The sequence below is a fragment of the Chinchilla lanigera genome, unplaced genomic scaffold (assembly GCF_000276665.1).
Source record: "Chinchilla lanigera isolate Chin_1 unplaced genomic scaffold, ChiLan1.0 scaffold00023, whole genome shotgun sequence".
Lineage (NCBI taxonomy): Eukaryota > Metazoa > Chordata > Mammalia > Rodentia > Chinchillidae > Chinchilla > Chinchilla lanigera.
This window is the reverse complement of record NW_004955424.1, coordinates 13059871-13082206: the sequence shown is the minus strand read 5'-3', so window position 1 is coordinate 13082206 and position 22336 is coordinate 13059871. Positions and strand designations below refer to the sequence as shown.

The 22336-nt window shown below is 32.8% G+C and overlaps 1 protein-coding gene across 6 annotated transcripts in view; it reads right to left on the bottom strand.

The window, feature by feature from the left end:
* The window catches only part of Exoc6b (exocyst complex component 6B), a 530721-nt gene that overhangs the window by 226152 nt on the left and 282233 nt on the right, over nucleotides 1–22336 (bottom strand). For all 6 annotated transcript variants that reach the window (XM_005385581.2, XM_005385582.2, XM_005385583.2 and 3 more), the window contains 2 exons: nucleotides 15213–15347; nucleotides 4686–4865 (listed from right to left, as the gene is read on the bottom strand). In XM_005385581.2, coding sequence (XP_005385638.1) covers nucleotides 4686–4865; nucleotides 15213–15347 — 315 coding nt within the window. The remainder of the gene's footprint in view (nucleotides 1–4685; nucleotides 4866–15212; nucleotides 15348–22336) is intronic.

Sequence of the window (22336 nt, the reverse complement as noted above, 5' to 3'; positions counted from 1 at the left end):
TCCATGGCACCTATAAACAGTGACACACTAGGGTATCATTTTCATTTTTTAAGCACAGAAACACATCCTCACCCACATAAGAAGATGAGTATAGGAAACAACCATCTAGAAGGACTTGACTTCCCAATATTTTTTTCTTATGACACTATTCATTTCAAATGAGTACAACCTTATGCAGTTCAAATAGCCATACAAACCCAAGAGAAACACAACAGCCAAAATCTATTGGTTATTTTCCCTCCAAAAAATAAAATACATTTAAAACACATGTCTTCAATAAAAGTATTATTTTTAAATATAAAAATCGATTGTCAAAGATGGAATAATTCCTAGGATGATGAATATAATTTTAAATAATACCTCTCTTCTGTCACCAGGATTCAAAAAGCAGCAAATGTTTCATAACATGAAAAACATGTTAAAATAGATAACACAGGGAAAGTAAAATCTGTATAGAGATAAGCTCATCTAAACTACAGTGTATACAATTCTAAACTATTACTATATACAATATAAAGAAATATGTATATATATTAAAAATGAGATTGATAGGGCAAGAGAGACTCCACTTTCTGTTTTTAACTCCATATTAAGAGAAGTCACTTAAAGTTCACTTAAGCTATAGTTCACCCCAGCCGCCTTGGTATTTACCAACCCAGGAGAGCAGAGTCAGCAAATGGGAACAGAACAAACAGGATAAATTGGGAAGTGGGCTAAAAGTTAAACTGCAATGGTCATTTGGAATTTAGCTGTCTGACCTTCTGTGAGAAGTCAACTTCGTGATAATTGTGTGATAGTCTTATAAGATTCCCAAAATGAGGTAGTGGTTACTATGGAAATCTAAAATGTACTTTAACCAAATGTGAGACCAAGATCAGGGCAGACATCTTCTGGTTTGTTACTGTCCATCAGCTGACCCAAAAAACGTTTTGTTTGTTCCTGCCTTTTAGGTTTTCTTGCCAGTAGCTTTCTTGATGAACTCACTTGCTGTATCAAGATCATGCTATATAAACTACTCTGAAATGTTCTCCATTTAAAATAATAAAGACTTTTTAAGTGGTTGTACACCTACATTAAAGAATGAATGATATCAAACTATACTAATATACATGGCAGTTTGTTAATATTTATTAGATGTTTTATACCAAGTCTTTACTGTACAAAAGAAAATACTGTGTTAAAACATACTTATATTTGAATTACATAATACACTCATGATTGTTTCATTATATTAGAATTCCAAAAATGGAACTACATGGTAAAAGGTAAGCACATTTTAAAGGATTTCTGAAGCATACTGAAAAACTGAACACCTAAAACACTATACCAATTTAGGCCTTCACAAACAATTTATCAGAATACCTACTTCCAGGAATTTTTCACAAATATAGAATGCTAACATTTTTACTTTACTTTTGCCAAGTTTATAGCTGAAAGTATTCCATAGGTTTACTATTTGTCTTATTAGTAGAGGTACACATTCATTTACATTATCTTCAATCTTTCTGTTTCTGACTGCCTAAATATAATTTTTTTCAAATTTTTCTACCCATCTGTGTTTTTATATATGACAGATATTAATCTATGGAAACATTGCATTTACTTTTCATCATGAGTTTGTATCTTTTTTTCATAAACTCCTTTTTTAAGTAATGCAGTATTCATTATTGGGAGTTAAATGATCAACCTTTTCTTTAATGATTTCAATCTTTGGTATGATCTTCAGAAAGATGACTCAAATTCAAGATTATAGAAAAAATTAAGATTTTATTGGTTTCCACAAAATTTCTTTGTTTTCAAAAATGGAAACATTTATTCACAACAGAATTCATTTTGATATATAAGACATGGACTTTATCTTTTCATCCAAATTGGCAGACATTTTATCAAATGCCATTTTTTTTGAAAACTCTTGCATAGACTTTGAAATATTTTTATAGTTTGAATTTTAATGCTTCATTTGTCAGTCTATTCCACTTTGAGAAGGATGTTAAAATATTTTGCTTTATAAGATTTTAATATCTAATTGGAAAAGACCAAACTCATAAATTCTCTTTTCCATAATTTTCAAGAAATACTGTCCATTTTTGCTTCCAAATCAATTTTAGAATTATTCTGCTAATATAATTCTCCCAACAAATTCACTTGGTACTCATTATTTTGGTTAATCTTCGAAACACTGGTTACAGTATACAATTTTCCTATTCTGATCCACCATACACATTTTTGTACAATAGAATCTCTTTACATCACTCTGTGATATATTCTTCTTATTATTTCTACTTATTACTTGCTAAGTAGATACATGGAGAAATTTCCACTGTTTATAAATTACCCAGGTATTTTGTTATGGCAACAGAGACTAAGCTTTGCATGGTTCAATATAATAATTATAATGTATTCTTTTTTAATCTTATTTGATCAAACTTTTCAGCTGAGAAGCATCTTCACCCTACTCCTCATGTTAATGTAAATGAACGTGTTCCACTGTAAAATGTCTAGTAAGTACTAAATTTCAAATAAATGTAATTTATCATGGTGTTGATAATTATACAGTTTATATTTTACTAAGTTTTGATTTTAAATCAAGAAATTAGGCTGGGTCTTATATGATATACTTCTTGTACATAACAAGATACTTTATCTCCTTTACCCACTAATGTGAAAAATCATATTAACAGATTTGTAAACATCTTGAACTATCCCTGGATTTCTACCATAAAGTCTATTTGGTAATGCTAAATTACTTTCTTAAAAAACTTCGATTGACCTTCAAAATTTTATTTACTTTTTATTCATAATTATGAGGTTAATTTGTAAGGGTTTTTGTGCTGATTTTGTTGAGTATTGGTATTAGGATAAAACTAGAAGTGACATTTTCTGCAGGCGAACCCTCTAAGAAAAATTAGAAGATGAAATATACATAAAAAAAGGAAGACAAAATTTCTTTATAGACACTTTATAGTGCTATAAAGCAGGAGGCCTACAGGGAATTAAAACAGGGAGGACAGAACATTCAAATGTAAGCTTAGGATCTGCAGCTATCCCTGGGAGCTAAAGCTTCACATGGGATACAAACAGAATTGGATCTAGATGAAGAGTTGCTATTAAGAGTAAAGAAACCATTGGTTTTTTGTTTTTTGGTTTTTTTCTCTCTCTCGGGAAATTAAAGTACTCAAATCAGAGATCTGAAGGCCAGTTTTCTCCTCAAGGCATTTGCTGAATTCAAAAGCTACACAGCTGAGAAAAATGAGGACTGAAGAGTTAAACCCTTTGAAAAGCAAAGTAAATCTCCCACAATCACACAGTGCCTCAGAGAAAATGACCCACTAGTTGAAGAATGCATAGGAATCTCAAGCAGAGCATTATCCATTAAGGCTGCAATAAAAAAAAAATACCATGGACTAGGAGCTAATAAACAACAAAAATTTATTGCTCACAATTGTAGAGGCTGGAGAATCCAAGATCATGATGCCAAGAGACTCAGTGTCTGGTGAAGGTCTACTTCCTAGTTCACAAAAAGCATCTCCTTACTGTATCCTCAGATGTTCGAAGCAGAAAGCTGCTCTCAGGAGCCTCTTTTATAAGAACATTAATTTTATTCATGAGTGTGCTACCCTCATGATCTGTCATACGCCAGGACTCACTTACTGTTATTATCAGATTGGTACTTGGCCTTAAAATATGAATTTAGTGGGTATACAAACACTGATACTATAGGAAGCCCTGAACACTCTTGAAGGAGTAAACTGATACTAACATTTTTATCCTATTGTTAATTGCTAATCCGAGTACTGCTAAGACTCATTCTAAAGACAAATTTTAAAACTAGAGAAGGCAGGAGGCTGAATAGATATAGTTGCTCTGAAAAATAGAAATTTCTAGTCTTTGGTGCTGAGGAAAAGATAACATGCCAGGCTCTCACTGAAAGCCTTGAAGAACCACACATAGCAACAGGGACAACCAGAGATACATTACAAGTAAAGCCTAAGCTTCATCCAGATCAGTCCATGATTGATTGGACTAAGGTGATCACTCTCAAACCACAACTCATCTGCCCCTTATAATTACTCACTAAAAGAAAAAGTGAACCTTTTCTAGTGGAAGATATTATCACCAGGGATTTGTACCTTAAACACAATGTCTAATATCAACCACAAAAGTACTAGAAAAAAAACAGGATTACATGACTGAAAACCAAGAAAACATCAGAAACAAATCAACCAGTAAGTGTAAATAAGCCATAAGAATCAATGAACAATGACTTTTAATGAGTATGATTAATAGTCTCAAGAAAAACAAGACAAATTAGATGAAAAGATTTTTATTAGAGAATTTTGGTTTATAAGAAAAACAAAAGATATTTTAAAAGTAAAAGATACCTGAAATGCTAACTCATAAGTTTCTTTTTTATTTTTACCAAGGTTTTCATTATGTCTTTGTGAAATTGTCTTCAAATTAGCAGGAAGACATGATAATAGGAACCACTTTCAGAATAAGCACATTGAAATAGTCAATGAAAAAATAATGTTCTCTAATTATTAAAGTTGATAAACATAATGTGAGCTTATATCTACCAAAGAACTTCCTGGCTAGTTAAATCAGAAACTGATATCTTAAACCAAACTACAGTTTAAGGAAACACTTTTCTATTGAAAGGCAAAGTAAGAGCGACTGTCACTTACAGGAAGGTGTGTGAATACAGCAAAGGTGCTACGCAGAAAGGCAATGAGGTCTATCAGGTAATCACTAGCTTTGTTGTCCAAATCTCCTGTCATCCAGTCATAGTCTGCCAGCTGTAGAAACTGGTCAATCTTCTGGTTTAAATTTGTATAAATCTCTTCTTCAGCTGCATGCCTCGCATCCTGTGAAATAATATGAAATTTGAAAACATTATTCTGATTTTCAGATTTCCACTATGAAAAATGCAGAAATTTATGTGCCTTGGAGCTAATTCACATTTATAACCATCAAGTAACACAACTGGGGATACTGAGGAATATCACACTCTCCATTAATTTTTATTTTCCAAAAGCAGTATAGCAGTGTGAGGCCTCTCTTCTTTCTCCCTCCCCTCTCCTCCCCTTCTCTCTTCCATCCCCACAGATCCCTTCCCCTCCTCCTCTTTCTCTTATGTATTCATGCTATTCTTTTGCTTCATTAAAAAGGAAAACTACCTTCAGTGCTCTCAGCAATCTGCATTCTATTTCTTCTCTGTGTTCAGAACTACACTTACTCCCAGGACCCTGTGCATTTTCAACTTTTCTATCACTCTAAGAATTCTCCTTCCTGCTAAACTCTATATCCACTAGTTTCTTCACATTGCTTGTAAATATACTTCAGTTTCAATTTAATATTATATATTCTCACTGGTAACTGTCAGAGCTCTCATTCTTTATAATCAAACTTTTTCAAACACTGATACATTGTGATGATGTTTAAAATACTCCAGATGTAAAACTAATTCTGAAAGATGTTAAAATATACCAAAGAGTTCCCAGATCATTTCAGTGTGAGATACCCTGTATAAGCAATTCATGATGAATACTAGCTCTAAGAAATGTTAGTTGTTTTCACAAATATATACATATAAATATACTCATCTATATATGTGTGTGTATATATATATATATATATTTGTCTTTTTAAAAAACAGCACAGATGTGTCCTGTGGACAGTCAGAATGCTAATACCAAAAATTTTACAACAGGGACAGCTTCAGAAGCCATGAACTACTTTGATACCACATTCAATGTTATTTTTTAGTCTGATCTTAACAGAATCTTTATTAAACATTCTCGACTTAAAATTCTGTCTTTCTAAGCTAGGAGTATAGCTTAGTGCTAGAATGCTTATGTGGAAAGTGTATGGCCCAGCATTTGATTTCTAGCACCAAAGAAAAAACAGAGGGAGGGAAGGAAGGAAGGAGGGAGGAATTGAAGGAGGGAGGCAGGGAAGGAAGGAGAGAACGAGGGAAGAAAAGAAGAGAAGAAAAGAAAAGGCAAGACAAGAAAAGAGAAGAAAAGAAAAGAAAACTCTGTTTTCCTGTAACTTTTCCTGGGAAAGGTTACTCATAGCTATGTTTTTATTTCTTTAGTCTCAAATCTCATTTTTTTCTGGGTGGCCTAATGCTACATGAACATCACTGACACCAAGAAACTCTGAAATCAGAAAGCTGGGATCTAGATTCATCTTACTATTCACTATTCAGTTAAGACAAGTGTAAATCTAACCAATACACTAGATTCCATTCTGTCCTTCAGTCAGAAAAAGGAGGCTTATAAACTCAGCCTCCTAAATTTCACTTGTACCTTGCTTCACATTTTCACTTATTTAATATCTATGTAATTTTGCAATACACATATACTATAATAAAATTAATGAGCATGTTTACTTACTATATGTTTTAAAATATGCTTTTGACAAAACTATATATTTATCATGTACAAAATGATGTTCTGAAATATGTACATATTGTGGAAAGGCAAAATGGAGCTAGTAACAGGTTGAGCAAATTAACATACCTTAATCAAGCTACTGAACATGTGTAATCTCTCACATATTTGTCATCTTTGTAGTAAGAACACTTAAAATTTTCCCTCTCAGAAATCTTTAAGAGCATAAGAAAATCATTAACAACTATGGTCATTATATTATTCCATAAATTTCTTGAACTAGTTCCTCCTATCTAAAATTTTATGTCCTTTGATTAAAATTCCCTGACTCCTCCCCAGCCTCTCCCCAACTCCTTGGAAACAAGTCTTCAGCTCTCTTCTTCCATAAGATCAATGTTTTCAGATTCCACACAGTATAAGTGAGATCATGAGGTATTTGTCTTTCTGTGCCTGTCTTACTTAACACAATGTCTTCAAGGTTTGTCCAAGTTGCCACAAATAAGATTTCTATTATCTTAACACTGAACAGTATTTCACTGTGTATACATACCGTATTTTCTTTATCTGTTTAACTACTGATGGACACATACATTATTCCTAGATATGGAATCAACATACTGGGAATAATGCTTTAATAAACATGGGAGTTTAGGTCCCTTTTTAACATACTGATTTCATTCTCTCTAGATATATATCTAGTAGTAGGATTGGTGGATCATATGTTAGTTCTACTTTTAATTGTTTAGGGAATTGCTTTCTACCAAGTTTAAAGTGATAGCTCATTATAATATTCTTTTGCATTTCTCTGATGACTAGAAATGTTGAGTATTTTTTTCATATACCTGTTTTATGTCTTATTTTGAGAAATGTCTATTGAGGTCCTTCATTCATTTTTTAAAAATTGGGCTATATGGTATCTGGCTACAGATGTGTCTGAGTTTCTTATTAATTTAGGATTGGGGTTTCTTCCTTTGGTTGTTTGTTTTGTTTTTTATCATTGTTTGGTTCTGAAATGGGGGTCTCACTACACTGCTCAAGCTGGCCTTAAACTTCTGGACTCAACTGATACTTCCTGCTTCAGTCTCCTAAGTAGCTGTTACTACAGGTGTACACCACTGCAACAGCCTAAACTTTGGATTGATCCTTTATCAGATATAAGACATGAAAATATATATTTCCCCTTTTGTAGGTTTTCTCTTCATTTTTGTTTTCTTTGCTTGGCAGTACCTTTTTAGTTTGACATAATCTCACCTATTTTTACTTTTGTTGCCCATGTCTTTACAGTCGTATATAAAAACATCATTACTCGGGCCAATGTCATGGAGTTTTTCCTCTATGTTTTCTTTGCAGTTCTTATATTTAAGCTGAAATCCATTTTGACTTGACTCTTAATATGGTGTGAGATGCAGAAAATTTTAATTCTCACATACATATGGTAATTTGTCTTCTCAACTCTAATAATTAAAGAAACTGTCCTTTTCTCTTTGTGTGTGTTTTGACTACGCTGTCAAAAAAAAAAAAAAAAAAATCAATTGACCAAGCCAGTCATAGTGGTATATACCTATATTCTAGCACTCTGGGAAGCTGAGGCAGAAACATCACAAGTTTGAGCCCAACATGGGCAACTTAGTCAGCTCCTATCTCAAATAGAGAAGGGCTAGAAATGTAGTTCAGTACATACAGCATAGCACATTTTTATATACTTATCTCAGATCTGTATGTCTTCTTTGGTGAGGGATTTGCTCTGAACTTTTACTCATTTTTAATTGGTTTGTTTCTTTTATTATTCTTGAGTTTTATGAGTCCTTTGTATATTTTGAATACAAGTCTTTCGTTACATGTGTTTGGCAAATATCTTCTTCCAGTATATGCCTTGTCTTTTGTTTTTTCTTAACAGTAACATTCTCAGAGCAAAAGTTTCTAATTTTATTGAAGTCCAATTTATCAATGTTCTTTTATGGATCATGGCTCAGCACTGTATCTAAAATATTGCCAAATCTAAAATCATCTATATTTTCTCTTATGCTATCTTCTATGAGTATACCTTTGTGTTTTACATTCAGAGATTATGTTTTCAGTAAATTTTTTATGAAAGATGTAGGTCTCATTCGAGTTTGCTATTGCTTTGTTTTGTTTAGTTTGGCATGTGGATGTCTATCTGTTTCTGCAGCATTTGATGAAAAGTTCAACTCTATTCTCCAGTAAGTTGTATTTGTTATTCTTAAGCTTTATTTTTTTAAAACATGATTGCACTACAAAATAATTATATAGCACATTTAAATTCTTCTTACATCTCTTCCTTTCTCCTCCCTCTGCCATCCTTCCACCTCTTCCTATTTCTAAATGCCTTTCCTTCTTGTTAAATGCTACATTTGTATGGGTTTAGTTTGGGGCTCAAAATTCTGTTTCATTGGTCTACTTGTCTGTTTTTTTTCTAACAATACCACAGCTTCATTTTTTTTTTCCTCTACTGCTATTAGTCTTGAACTCAGGTAGCAGCAGTCTTCCAACTTTGCTGTTCTTCACTATTTTGTTGACTGCTCTGGGTATTGTGTTTCCATGTAAATCTTAAGGATCCACAAAATAATCTGTTAAGATTTTTGAAAGAGATTACATTAAATCTACACATCCAGTTGTGAAAACTGAAACTTTCACAATATTGAGTACTTCTGTCTATAAACATGGAAAATATCTCCACTTATTTAGATCTTTGATTTTGTTCATCAGTTTTATAGTTTTCCTCAGATACATCCTGTATTGGGTTAGACTGCTAAGTAATTTTTTGTTGATTTTGTAAATTCCATTGTGTATTTAATTTCAAATTCCCATTGTCCGATAATAGTGCAAACAAAAAAGCTACTGAATTTTAATACTAACCTCCGAACTTCAACCTTGCTATATTTACTTCCTATAGTTACGTTTGTAATTTCTTTGCAATTTTTCTACACAGTCTATCACATTACTTGTAAAACAAGTTTTATTTCTGATATGGACTAGTAGCAGTGTAAGAAAAGAGCTTTGCCTTGTTCCTGATTTTAGCTATAAAACATGTCACCATTAAATATGTTAGCTATAGATTTATTTTACAGATGTTCTTATCAAGTGGAGAAAATTAGCCCTCTAGCCTACTTTGTTCAGTTTTTGTCACAATTGAGTGCTTTCTACATCTGCTGATACACTTGCATAACTATTTCTTCACTTTTTTGCTATGATGGATTACAAGAGTATACTTGAATGTTGAACCAGTCTTGCAGACCTACAATAAATCCCACTTGGATTTATATCCCACTTGGATGTGGTATATAGTGTCCCACTTGGATGTGGTATATAGTGTCTCATACATTATTGGATTTAATTTACTATTGTATGAAGATTTTTGAAACCACTTTCATAATATATAGGGTATAATTTTTTCATCTTGTACCATTTGGTTATGATATAGGGTAATGCTGGCCTCATGAAATGAGTTCAGAAATATTTTTCTCTACTATTATTTCACAGAAAACATTTTAGAGAATTATAATTTCACCCTTACATGCTTGGTAGAATGAGTTAGCCAATCAAGCCTAAAGCAATGGAACCAATCAGTCATGAGGTGAAATCTCCAAAACTGTGAGCCAAATAAAACTTTCTTCATTTTCAATTGATTATCTCAGGATTTAGAAAAGCTCATTAACACATAATCTTTCATGCAATTGATCTATTTTCACAGGTTTTCAAATTGTGAGGAATCATATAAAATATTCTTAATATTCTTTTAGTGACCATGAATAGAATCATTAGTGATAGTGTCTCTTTTCATTTATTAGTATGTTGGTATTAGCAATTAGTGTCTGTTCTCATTTTACCTTTGTTACCTTAGCTCAAAGTCTATTTTTTTTCCCACAGAATCAGCTTTTGATTTTGGTGATTTTCAATATTGTGCTTTTATTTTCATTTTCATTTGATTTATACTATTATTTTTATTATTTCTATCCTTTTGCTCATTGGATTTAATCGTTCTTCTTTTTCCTGTTTATTCAAAGTGGAAGCTAGGGTTATTGAATTTAACTGTCTTCTTTTCTAGTATATGTTATTAATGCTGTAAATTTCCCTCTAAATAATACTTTCATTCCATCTCAAAAGTTTTGATGAGTTTTATTTTTATTTTCACTTAGAGGAAAGTATTTTTTTTTAATTTCTCTTGTGAAATTTTCTTAATCCTATATTTTCTCGGGATCTATAGATGTTTACATAAAAACACAGTATCCTCTTAGTATCTTTCAAAATATTTATTTGTTTTTCTTTTGATCTTTTAAAGCAGTGAACAGCTTTAAGTATTTTTAAAATATTAATCATCTTTGCATCCCTGTCTTTAATGCTACATTTTTGAATTTTTCTTTGATTTTTTATTTATGACTTTTACATCAGTATTTACCTTTAATTTTTTACATTTTTGTGGTTTCTCTGTATTCTGAATTATGTATGCTGATTATAGTAAAAGAGAATTGAGATACTTTTCTTCTTCCTCTATAATTTAGAGTAGTAATTATTTGTTTTTTAAGGTCCTAAAATAATCTACACCTCATACACTTTTAAAGTCTTTGACAATGTTTTCATTTCTTACATGGATATTAGTCAATTTAGAGTTTCTATATCTTTTCAAATCACTTTTTAGAATACATTTTCCTATAGATCTCAAATTTATTGTAACAGTTATACAAAATATTCTAGGTACTTAATACCTTGTCATTCTAAAAATGATTAATTGTGGGTTGTTTATTATTTCTTTCTTTCTTCTGTTCCTGTAATTATGTTATTCTTTTCTAAATCTATCATTGTTAAAGTCCTATAGGCCTCAATCTTTTTCTCTACTTATACTCAATTCCTAGAAGAAAGCAAATCCTACATTGAATATATCTCTACAATGATGAATTCTAAATGTTTTCCTACCACTATGATTTTACTGTACCTAATTAACACATCTATGCAGATGATAAATAAATACCTCAAACTTAATATATCAAAAATGAAAGTCTTAATTCTACCTCAATTTCCTAAATCTACTCTTCTCCTAAAGAATAACAAATGTTCCAAATCTCAGTGAATAGAACCATCGTTCAATTAGTTTGCTCAGTCAAACAGTCTTGGAATTACCTTTGATTCCTCTCTTTCTTTTGAAACTTCATATGCAATTCACCAGTAAGCCCTACCATCTCTACCTTTAAAAATGTTTACCACTTCAAACTCTACCACTTTAGTACAAGTGATCATTATCTTGTAGTTGGACTGCTACAATGGCCTCCAAATTGAACTTTCTTCTTCCACTCTTACTGGTTTGTTTCTGGGATATTGTTGTTATTATTTTGTTTTGTTTTGTTTTGCTTTTTTGTTTGGTACTGGGAATTGAACTCAGGGCCTCACACCTGCCAGGTAGGCACTGTGCTGCTGAGCTACATTCCTGGCCCTATGGTATATTCTTTTCATGGTATAGATTTACTATCTTGTCTCTTACTATGTGTATCAGTGACAGATAACAAATATCTCAAGCTGAATATGCCAAAAATCAAAGTCTTAATTGTACCTCCATTCCCTAAACCTACTATCCCTTAAAGCATAATAAATGTTTCCCATTTCAGTGTGTAGTACCATTATGCAGAGAAACATCACTGCTAGAATAACCCTTTGCTATTTTTTCCACTGTACCATTCCATTTGGCTGGAAAATACATCTAGTGAAAATCCAGATGACTCAGGGTTTTTTATGTTATTTGGGTCAGTTTTTCCCATGTTCTTATCATGAGCTGACATTATATTAGATGTTGGTTTATTATGTATCAAATCATCAGGATATAAGGTCAGTAAAGTCAGGAGACTCACTTACTTTGTTAATTCCTATAACATTGCCAGGTATGTAGCAGATGTATTATAAAAACCTGATGAGACAGTAAATCCATTTGATATATTATTCTACTACTTATTGCATAATTCTTTATAGAACTTACAGTTGGTTTACTTCTCTATAGATCATAAAGTTTAAGAGTAGATTGTCATATCATAGATATGAAAGCAATATGTCTAAGAGAATAAATTAATAAACATCATCATTCTCTTTTGCAACAAAGTAAGGCAAAGTTTATGAATAAGAAAAGCTTAAAAATGTCAGCTTGATTATGTCGCATATGGAAATAGCAAGAGGGAACTCTGCAAGAAAATACCTGGATGACCTTATTTTTTTGACCCTTTTCCAGCATAAAGATTTCCATCTGTGAGTGAAAGTTTTCTAGAAACAGTAGCTTAAGAAAATATACAACATGTAGCTGTTATAATTGCCATGTTTATATTGAGTTCTGGGTTAGCTAGTCTGAAACGCCATGGTAAAAATAAACTTTCATTGTGTTTTAATCAATGAGTGTTTACAATAAGCACTGTAAAGAGGACCTTTAGTAGTTCTCAGAACTCCATTTTTAAGCCTTTAACTAGCTATTCAATCCCTATGGCATCCTGTCTAGCTTACATTTTCAGTTAGCACTTTAAATTTTGGAACAGCAACAAAACACATAAGCCATCTTCTGAGAGGATTTCTAAACATAATTTGAAAGATACTAAACTGGAAAAATCTGAAACATGTTTGGGAAAGAGTATCAGTAAATACAACATATATCCCAGATAGTAGGTAAGTATAATGAACCTAACCTTCTAATGCCATACCTCCCTATTCTACTTAGTGAATTACTACCCCTTTAACATTTTTTTCCTAGAGCAATTCTGGCTTTCACAGTAAATAAAAACATTTTTGGAAAAAATTATTACCCATGCTCCATAATAACGCTACTATTCAAGAGTAATTATAATTCTTAATAGATTAAGGCCATTCTTTTCTCTCTCTCTCTTTTTTTTTTTTTTTTTTTTGTCTTTTTGAGAAAAGGTCTCTCTATGCAGTTCAGGCTGGCCTGGAGTATACCTTGTAGCCCAGGTTGGCCTTGAACTCGCAATGAGCCTCCTGTTTCAGCCTCCCAAGTGCTGGGATTAAAGGTGTGCACCACCATGCCTGGCTCTAAGTCTGTTCTTAATGCTGTTTTCATATTTTTGTATGAATCTCAGGAACTCTTTTCTCATTAGAAAGGGCAATAATATTCTGTATCTGTAGGATCCTAATCCGTGGATTCAACGAAACAAAGACTGAAAATGTTAGGGGAAAAAAAATGTGTATGTGCTGAATTTGTAGAGATTTTTCCCGTGTCATTCATCCCTAAAGAATGCATTATAGCAGTTACAGAGCATTTACAATGCATAGGTATTTATAGATAATGTTGAGATGATTTAAAGATGCAAGAAAATATTCAAACAAAATACTACAACCATTTTATACAAAGGACTTGAACATCAGCAAATTTTTGTACCCATGGGAGGTTCTGGAACAAATCTTCCATAGATACTAAGGGATGGCTGTAATTAGACATTATTGAAAATTTTAAAAAGAATGACAAGGACATAATACGATGCATAACAAATTTTAAGAAATTTTATTGGCTATTTGAAACAATCCCCAGTCACCTAATGAACAGGTAACTCCATCTAGTAGCTAATCTACACATGTATACAAAGGTACACAAAGCATATGTATAGCTCAACAATGCACATTTTTATACCAGAAAAATATTGTCTTACCAAGAGTTTTAATTTCTCCTATAATGTAATAACAGAATAAAGCAAATTTGATTTGTACACTTGTATCTGCTCTCAAGTAAAGGCACTAACAAATAGAGAAACAATATATAAAGAGTGAAAAAATAGACATTAGGGGACATAAATGACGGCTATAACTCTAACTGTATCTAGTTAACAGCAGTTTCTGGGCTTCAAAAGGATGACACAGTTGATGTTTCAAAACTAAACCAATCGATTAACAACAATAATAAAACCTCAAACCTCATAGGTTAGTTTTTATATTAGAAAACATCCTTTTAGTGTTTAAGATACTTTTCTGCTTAATAGCAATTTAAAGCTCATCTGGCAATATTCAGGAGTTTATGAAGGCAAAGTTAAGATATTTACCCTCCAGAAAGTCTACCATTAATCTATGTTTTATTCTAAAAGAGTATCATTTTGTTCATTTGATCTAACACTAAATCAAAATTAGTACTTTGGCCTTATAAAATTGCTAAGTATAATAGCACGGGATGGGAATTTCTCATTAAAAGCTAAGATTTTAGAATTTAGACACAGAGAAGAAGTACTTGAGTAGAAAATTTGAACTGATATTGATGTCAGCCATCAGTGAATACTTAGGCCACACATTCAGACTCTTGAATGTGGAGGCATCAATTTAGAGAACTGTTATTTTCTTGCACAACATACAAAAAAGAGTCTAGACAGGGTCTGTAATCCCACCAATTGGGAGGCTGAGTCAGGAGGATCACTGCAAGTTCAAAACCAGCCTAGATTATAAAGTGAATTCAAGGCCAGCCTGAATGATGTAATAAGACCCTGTTTCAAAAATAGAAAGAGAGAGAGAGAGAGACAGAGACAGAGACAGAGACAGAGACAGAGACAGAGGGACAGAGAAAGAAAGAAAGAAAGAAAGAAAGAAAGAAAGAAAGAAAGAAAGAAAGAAAGAAAGTTAGTTTACAGGACATAGTTACATATTTTGAGTTTTCTAACTTAAACACCAAAAATTGCTATTGGCATTTGTTTTTCTAAGAAAATAAAACCCTTAACAAATACCTATATTCAAAACCAATTATAAATTATCCTGAAGAAACAAAGTCATGACAGTAGACTGCTCAAACTATGTACTGCACTCAAAGCATTTCCATTGTACAATATGGCATCTTACCTTAAAAGTTGTGGTGCCATAGAGCTTAGTGGTATGGACTGTTTCTGGAAGCACATTAGTGATATTGGTGATGAATTCTTCCAAATACTTACAGGATTTCTCCAAATGTGTTGTATTGATAATAATCTGAACAAGCTAAAAAATAATAAGCACATATAAAAATCATTTGACTATTTTCCCCAGAATGAATAATCAATATGAATCTGTTAGTACAAGACAAAAAAGGTGTAAGAGCAGAGCCATTCACATTCTGCAAAGTATATGTTAAGACACTGGCTTACTGCTTTCTCCAAGAAGACTTCCCTGACCTCACAAAACATTTTGTATTTCTCCTTATATAGCATTACTTTTCACTCTATTTAAACACATGTTTTGTTCTGTTTTTTAAAAAACTACATGAAGAACAAATGCAAATCCTCTTTAGCATAGTGCCTGCCAATACATAATTGGTAGATGTATTAAATAACAAGAATAACAGAAATAGCAATAGAAAGTTTCAAATTTAGGCATGATAGAGAGAGAGATATTAGGAGAAACTGCAGTATATTAACAAACTATATTGGTAAGAGGAAAGAAAATGGGCATTGAAGTCAGAAAAAATAAGGGATTAACAAATTATTGGTTTTGAGAAAGCTTCAAAACTTTCCTGAGCCAAATTCCTTATCTGTAAAAGGTTAATAATAACTGCTAACTGAGAATTGTGAAAGTCTAATATTCTGTTGTTAATATTATTTTTCTTTTCTTGTAAAAGAGATCCTAAAAAAAAAAACAATATTGGAGGCCAATGAAAGAGTATGTGCTTAGCATTTGCTAGGTCCTGTGTTCAAACCTCAGCACACACACAAAAAAAGGACATTAGCTGGAGATGACAATGTAGAAAAATGATTTTTTGGTCTATATAAAATTGAAGTTTGTTAAGAAATTTAAAACTCATTTTCTTATGCTATCTTCCCATAAACCTGGAGAAGCAGATAAAATGGGCATAAACATTACATCTATTTTACCATAACTGAAATAAAAATGAAGTGATTTTCTATTAATCCCATAACCTAAACACAATCAAAAGGGATCAGCCTGAAGGAAGATCTTAGGGAAACAGCTACATTCAAAACACAGTGATAAAGAATAAAGACACGGAGGTGAAGTAGCAGGAAATTCTCTTATTCAGGAAGTTAGGGAAACAGTGGGGCTAGATCCTTACATTATTTTCCAGATCTTATCAGACAAGTTCATATGCATGAGCAATGCCTTTCCATCCATCCAAAGTATGAACCCAGAGATTCTGGGCTTCGGACATAAGACTACTACAGTCTTCTATAAAATTATTGAAAACATTAGCTTTTTAATTTTTGAGCACCTTATGGAGAAAAAAATCCACCAAAATAAACAATTTATCACCTTCTTCCTTTCATTCTGTTTCTCTTTCAGGAGACAACTAAAATAATTTTTAAATATTTAAACTGCCTAAATTAAATCACTCTTCTTCTGAGTAGGAAAGTGGCTACAAGGATGCCTTGATGTTGAAGTCAGAAAAGTAAGAGAGTTGATTTGGAGAACTGGAGAATTTCTATTTTAAAATCAGCATCACCTATAGGGAACACATTATGTCTATCAAAAGAAATTCTAATGATAAGGAGGAATCATGTCATGTTAGTGAAATAAAAAACAGAGGCAGTCAAAGAGAAAATTGTCCTGTTTTTTAGGATATTGGCAGCTAAAGAGAAAAAAAAAGGAGGCGGTTTCACTGGGTAGAGTAGTAATTTCCCATGACTTTTTAAAGATCTGTCAACACAAAAGATCACCATGAATTACATCAATTGGCTGTCAGTCACTTTTGAAATGTTTCATTGCTGAGCATAGAATAGACTATTTAAACACTGCAGGATTACAGCAGATACCATGTCATTTTCAGAGGGAATATTGTCTGTTAATGAGGGCAAAGTGATCTCTACTTGTCAATGACAGCTACCAAAATCCTTACAAGGACATTTACCAATGTAAAACTAGATGCTTTGGGGGTAGTTCTGAACTTAAGGATGAAGTGAAGGAAATTCAGATATCAACCATCATAGTTTGAGCCTCTCTGATAATATTTTAACCCCCAGTTGCCAGTCCAGGTTGTACTTAATATAGTTTCAAGGACATAGAAGAACAGAATAGATATTACTTATCTCTCACACAAAATTGCATGAGAACTGTCTGGAAAAAGAGAATTTTAGAAGGCAAACAGTCATGTCTCACAAGTAAATGACTGAAGCCACTTAGGTTAAAAACCATTAGGAATTAGAAAATTTATTAGTCTTCTCCCCTTCTTGATACCAGAGATAATCTACTGAGAAAGTCACTGAGTACAGTGTGAAGAGCACTTCTCCAGTCCTGCTCCAAACACTGCAGAGAAAATGAAGCCATGATGACAGATGTTCTATTCTTGACAAATTCCAGAAAACAAAATGTCTGAATCATTTCCAGTAGTTTAGAATTAAACTCTAAACCTTAAGAGGTTTATATTCCCAACTATAAATTAATTCTACAATACATTTTATCTGCCTATATTAGAAATGCTGTTAACTTACTTTCAAAACAGAGAATTCAGTACATTAAATTCTGAAAAGATTAACCTGAAGTAAACAAATAACAGCTCACATACTACTAATGACTCCAAACTATTGGACTTGCCTGAAAGCAAAGAACTAAATGATGGCATTTGTTCTGTTTTACGAAAATGAGTTGTCTTTAAGACTGCAAGGTATTTTATCTCTTTTCTACTCCGGTCATGGTACAGAAAGCTTTATCAACTATCAATTTTGTAACATCTCCAAGATTAAAATACTAAAATACATGGAACTACTTGTTCTGAATTCCAAGGTCTGATATACAATTTCTACTTCTCAAGACTTAGGTATAAAATTTCTTAACATAATATGAGCAGTATCACTGCTGTTAACCATAAGGGCTAGAGATCTCCAGGAGGATGACAGAGTGGTAAATAGCAGAGAAAGAGCTTCTCCAAGATTTTGTGTCCAGACACTGGAATGCAGTAATATGAGGAAGACAAGGGAAGAAGGTCCCCGGGATCCAGCAAGAATCTGAAGTGAGAACTAAAGCCCACTGGGAGATCAAAGAGAAAAATCTCAAAAAGAAGGAGGTAGAAAGCAGTGCTTCCTCCCTGAGCCCTGGCTTGATACATGAGAGGGGTGGCTCAAACTTACAGACACATTAGGATTATAGAAGACCCCAGAGGCCTCCATGGAGAAAAGCACCAGTGGAATGGAACAGTGGACATAGTGGGCTGCAGTGGCTGGTAAGTTATTTGCATTCCTATGGCCCCAGGAGATGATGATTGGCCAGTTGTTATCCTGGAGAGGGGACAAGTGAGCTGAGAACTCAGAGCAGCTGCAGGTTGGCTCCAACTAGTGGCTTCCAGTGTCAGGGTCAGGCAGAACTGAGTTCAAGTAAGCAGGACATCAAAGACTTGAGTTAAAGCTGGTAGGAGGCACACAGAGTAGTGCAGGCTCAACAAATCGGGTTCCAGCCTCACAGCCATAAACCAACCTGAACTTTGGTCAAACTAACAGTGCAGATTTCCTGGGATTGTCCACTACCCAGGAACAAATCTACTACTGGCTTGTTGGGATTAATCACCACAGATCTGGGCTTTGTCTGCCCACTCTATCTACCAGTGTGAACTCTACCAGTGATGGCAGAGACATGTCCTGAAGTGGATATTTGTTCATCTTCTTTACATTTTCTTTTTTGTTTTTCTTGTTTGTTCATTTTTTGTAGATTTTTTATGAGTGTGAGCATTGCTTATATTTTGGTGTTGTTCTTTTGTTCTTATTTTTATTTATTCATTTTCTCTCTTTCTATTATCTCCTTCACCAGTTTCCCAAAGTTCACATAATCTTCCATTTTCCTCCAGCATTGCTTCTAATCTTTCCTATTCTTCTATTTTTCTATTTTTCCCCCAAGGCCTTTTAAATTGTAAATCTTATTTTAAAGCTTGTTTCAAATTTGATTTTAAAGCTTATTTTAAACTACTCAGTGGGTGTCCTTAAAGTTATTCATATTTACTATCTTTTATCATTTTAAAACTAAGATGAAAATGTTATGCCAAAGAAATAGAAAATATATTCTAAATAAGTAGAAAATAATAATATAAATAAAATACACATATAACATATACCTAATGCTACATTGAGTGATATTGACTGATTTATCTTATATCAATTGGATATCTTATTCTAATATTTTGATTTCTTTTAATTATACTTTCAATTTTTGTTCTAAACAATGTTTGCCTGCCCAATCCCCATTATAGTAACAATAAGTATGTATTTACTATGGTTCAGACACTCTTCAAAGTACATAAAATGCTCAGTTAATCCTAACAACAATCCTAAGAAATACATGCCTCTATTGTCCTCATATTACAAAAAAAGCCAAGTAATTTGCCCAAGAAATTGTTCAGGGGAGGACTTGTATTGGAACTCAGTCTGCATAAAAATATATACCCTCAAAAAGAACTCAGCTGTTCCCTGCACAGACCTGAAGAAGACAGTCTGTTACGACACAATAATTTCAAATAGTAAACAATTGCTCTTTGTACAAACTTGAAGGAAGCAGCTCCAAAAGAATTAGCTAGTCTTGCTGAATGAACTAGAAAAATCACATAAAGTTTGAAAGAACAAGTTTTATAGGTGCTATTTCTACAGGTGTTGAATTTGGTCAACATAGGAAAGCAAAGAAACCATGAAGAAAAAAAAAGCCAGTGTACAGAGAAAAAAACAGAAGAGCATATCAATAAAGAGAGGAAGAAGATAGCATGTGACCCCAAACCAAAATAGGGAGACAGACATTAGTTTATGGAAACAGTTAAATCCTAAGATAATTATCTGACATCCTGAAGCAGGATTCTATGAGTGCTGTATACTTATAATAATCCCATTGTTTGAATGGATTTCAGCTCTCTGACATAAAGTCATTTCTAACCCAAATAATTTCCATGTTACCATGGACCTCCTGTAAAATCTCTATCTTGGTTAGGATGAAATAATTAAATCAATATGAAAGGCAGTGCAATACAGTAAAAATGAAAAGATGTGGGAAAAAAACCCAGACTTAAGTCCCATTTCTACTTTTGCTAGCTGGATGACCTTGGGCAATCTCCCTGAACTTTAATTATGCATTCTATAAAATGGGAATAATAACACATGCCATGCCACTTCAAATGTTACTGTATGAAATGAAATTGTATTTGTGAGTAGGCTTTGAAGAATATAAACTGCTCCACAAATGTTACCAATTATGATGATGCTTCCAGATGTGAACACCCTTTAGGTACTTATAAAGAATATAATGTTTTCTCTTTCTAGAGGTGAATAATATAGCTATTCAAAGATTTTCTGGTTAGTAAGGAAAAAAGCATTTTATATGATGTGTCTATACATGTACACACCATAACAGCCAAAAGAACCTAATATGTATGAATGTCCCTTCATTCATAAGCAAAGATACTGATGAGGACATTACACCTGTAAAAACCACTCAACGACTTAGAACAGCAATGGAAGAGTGCCATGAGTTATTATATGATTTCCTGATAAGCTCCCCTTGATTTTTCCTATTATTTCTGGATTTGTATAGTACCTTTGCAAAAGACATTAATAGAGAGGAATGCTCAACCCAAGAAATTTGGCCTTTCTCTTAAACTGTCACAGTAAACAACTGGCATAGCCACAACTAAATGCAAGAATCTTCTGAAGTCACAGCTGTTTCTATCAGATCATGTCCCTGCAAGTCTTCTTGTTCTAAATTGGTTTGTAACAGACTGCTAAATTGAATAGCATAAAAACATATATATCAAGTTTGATAGGGCTGGGCATGTAGCTCCATTATAGAGGCCTTGCCTCACATTTGAAAGCTCCAGTACCTCAATCCTTAGCAGAATGAATGAATGAATAAATAACAAGCAAACTTTCTGTCCCAGTTGGGAGTCAGAAAAGGAAAACAATATATTCTAATAAAAGCAGGAGGATTTCCTAATTTTCACTCCCACTTTTTTTATAGACTTCCTAATTTCAAAAAGTGGCCCCATTTCCAAATACATAAAAGCAATGCCTAATGTTTTTCTATCTATGACAGAAACTGTAAAATTTAGAGTAGTATCCTAAATCATGTATGCCTAGGATAACTTTTAATTTTTAAAAAATGCTTGTTATAAGGAGCACTTAGTCACCGCCAATGCCCTACCTTATAATATATTTTGTAATATTAATGCAGAAAAGAAAATGGTACTCCAAAATCAGAAGTACATGCTCACCTGGTTTCCAGCTGTCTTTAACTATAAGGCAGTATCACTCAGCATTTGCTGAATTTTACCATAATCCTTAACAGTATATATTTTTAAATGTCAATTTTTCCTAAAACAACTGACATTAAAACTACATCACTCCTATAGGTAAACCAGATGGCTAACAGCCTTTCCTTTTTTCTGTGGAAAAAAAAATTCCTCTAAGTTCTCACTTTTGGCTGTATAACCTCGGTGAGTGACAGATTGAGGTTACCATACAATCTTGGGTTTCCAAAAGAAAGGAAATGTCACATCTTTGAAAATTTTAGGACTACACATCAATAGGCCAGTTTTTCAGTTTGCCAAGATACTATTCCAACATAAGTACAATTTCAAATCTTCTTTTATTAGATTGTATAAACTATTGCCATTTTCTCATGTTTCCACATCACAAACCCCAGTCTTTTTGCCAAGCAGATTACATGCTGATAGAGAAATTCACCATTTGTATACAAGAGATAACAGAGAAACAAACCATGAGTCTAACATTAACCAAGGATTATGAGTGCCAGCATTGTTAACATCAATAATTGATGCAAGCAAAATGTATTTCATATTCTTTTTGATAAATGGATGACCATTTATTCAGATATCAATTGGATGTTGAAGATATTCTGCAATCAAAAATTTTTTATATGATTAATAGCAAGCGATATGAATTCACTCCAAAAATATAAAAAAGGAAAACAGTTAATCATACAAAAACAATATAAGAGGGAGAAAAAAGTGACTTCTTAGAAAAAATAAGGAATTTTTCAAAAGTGACAAAAAAACA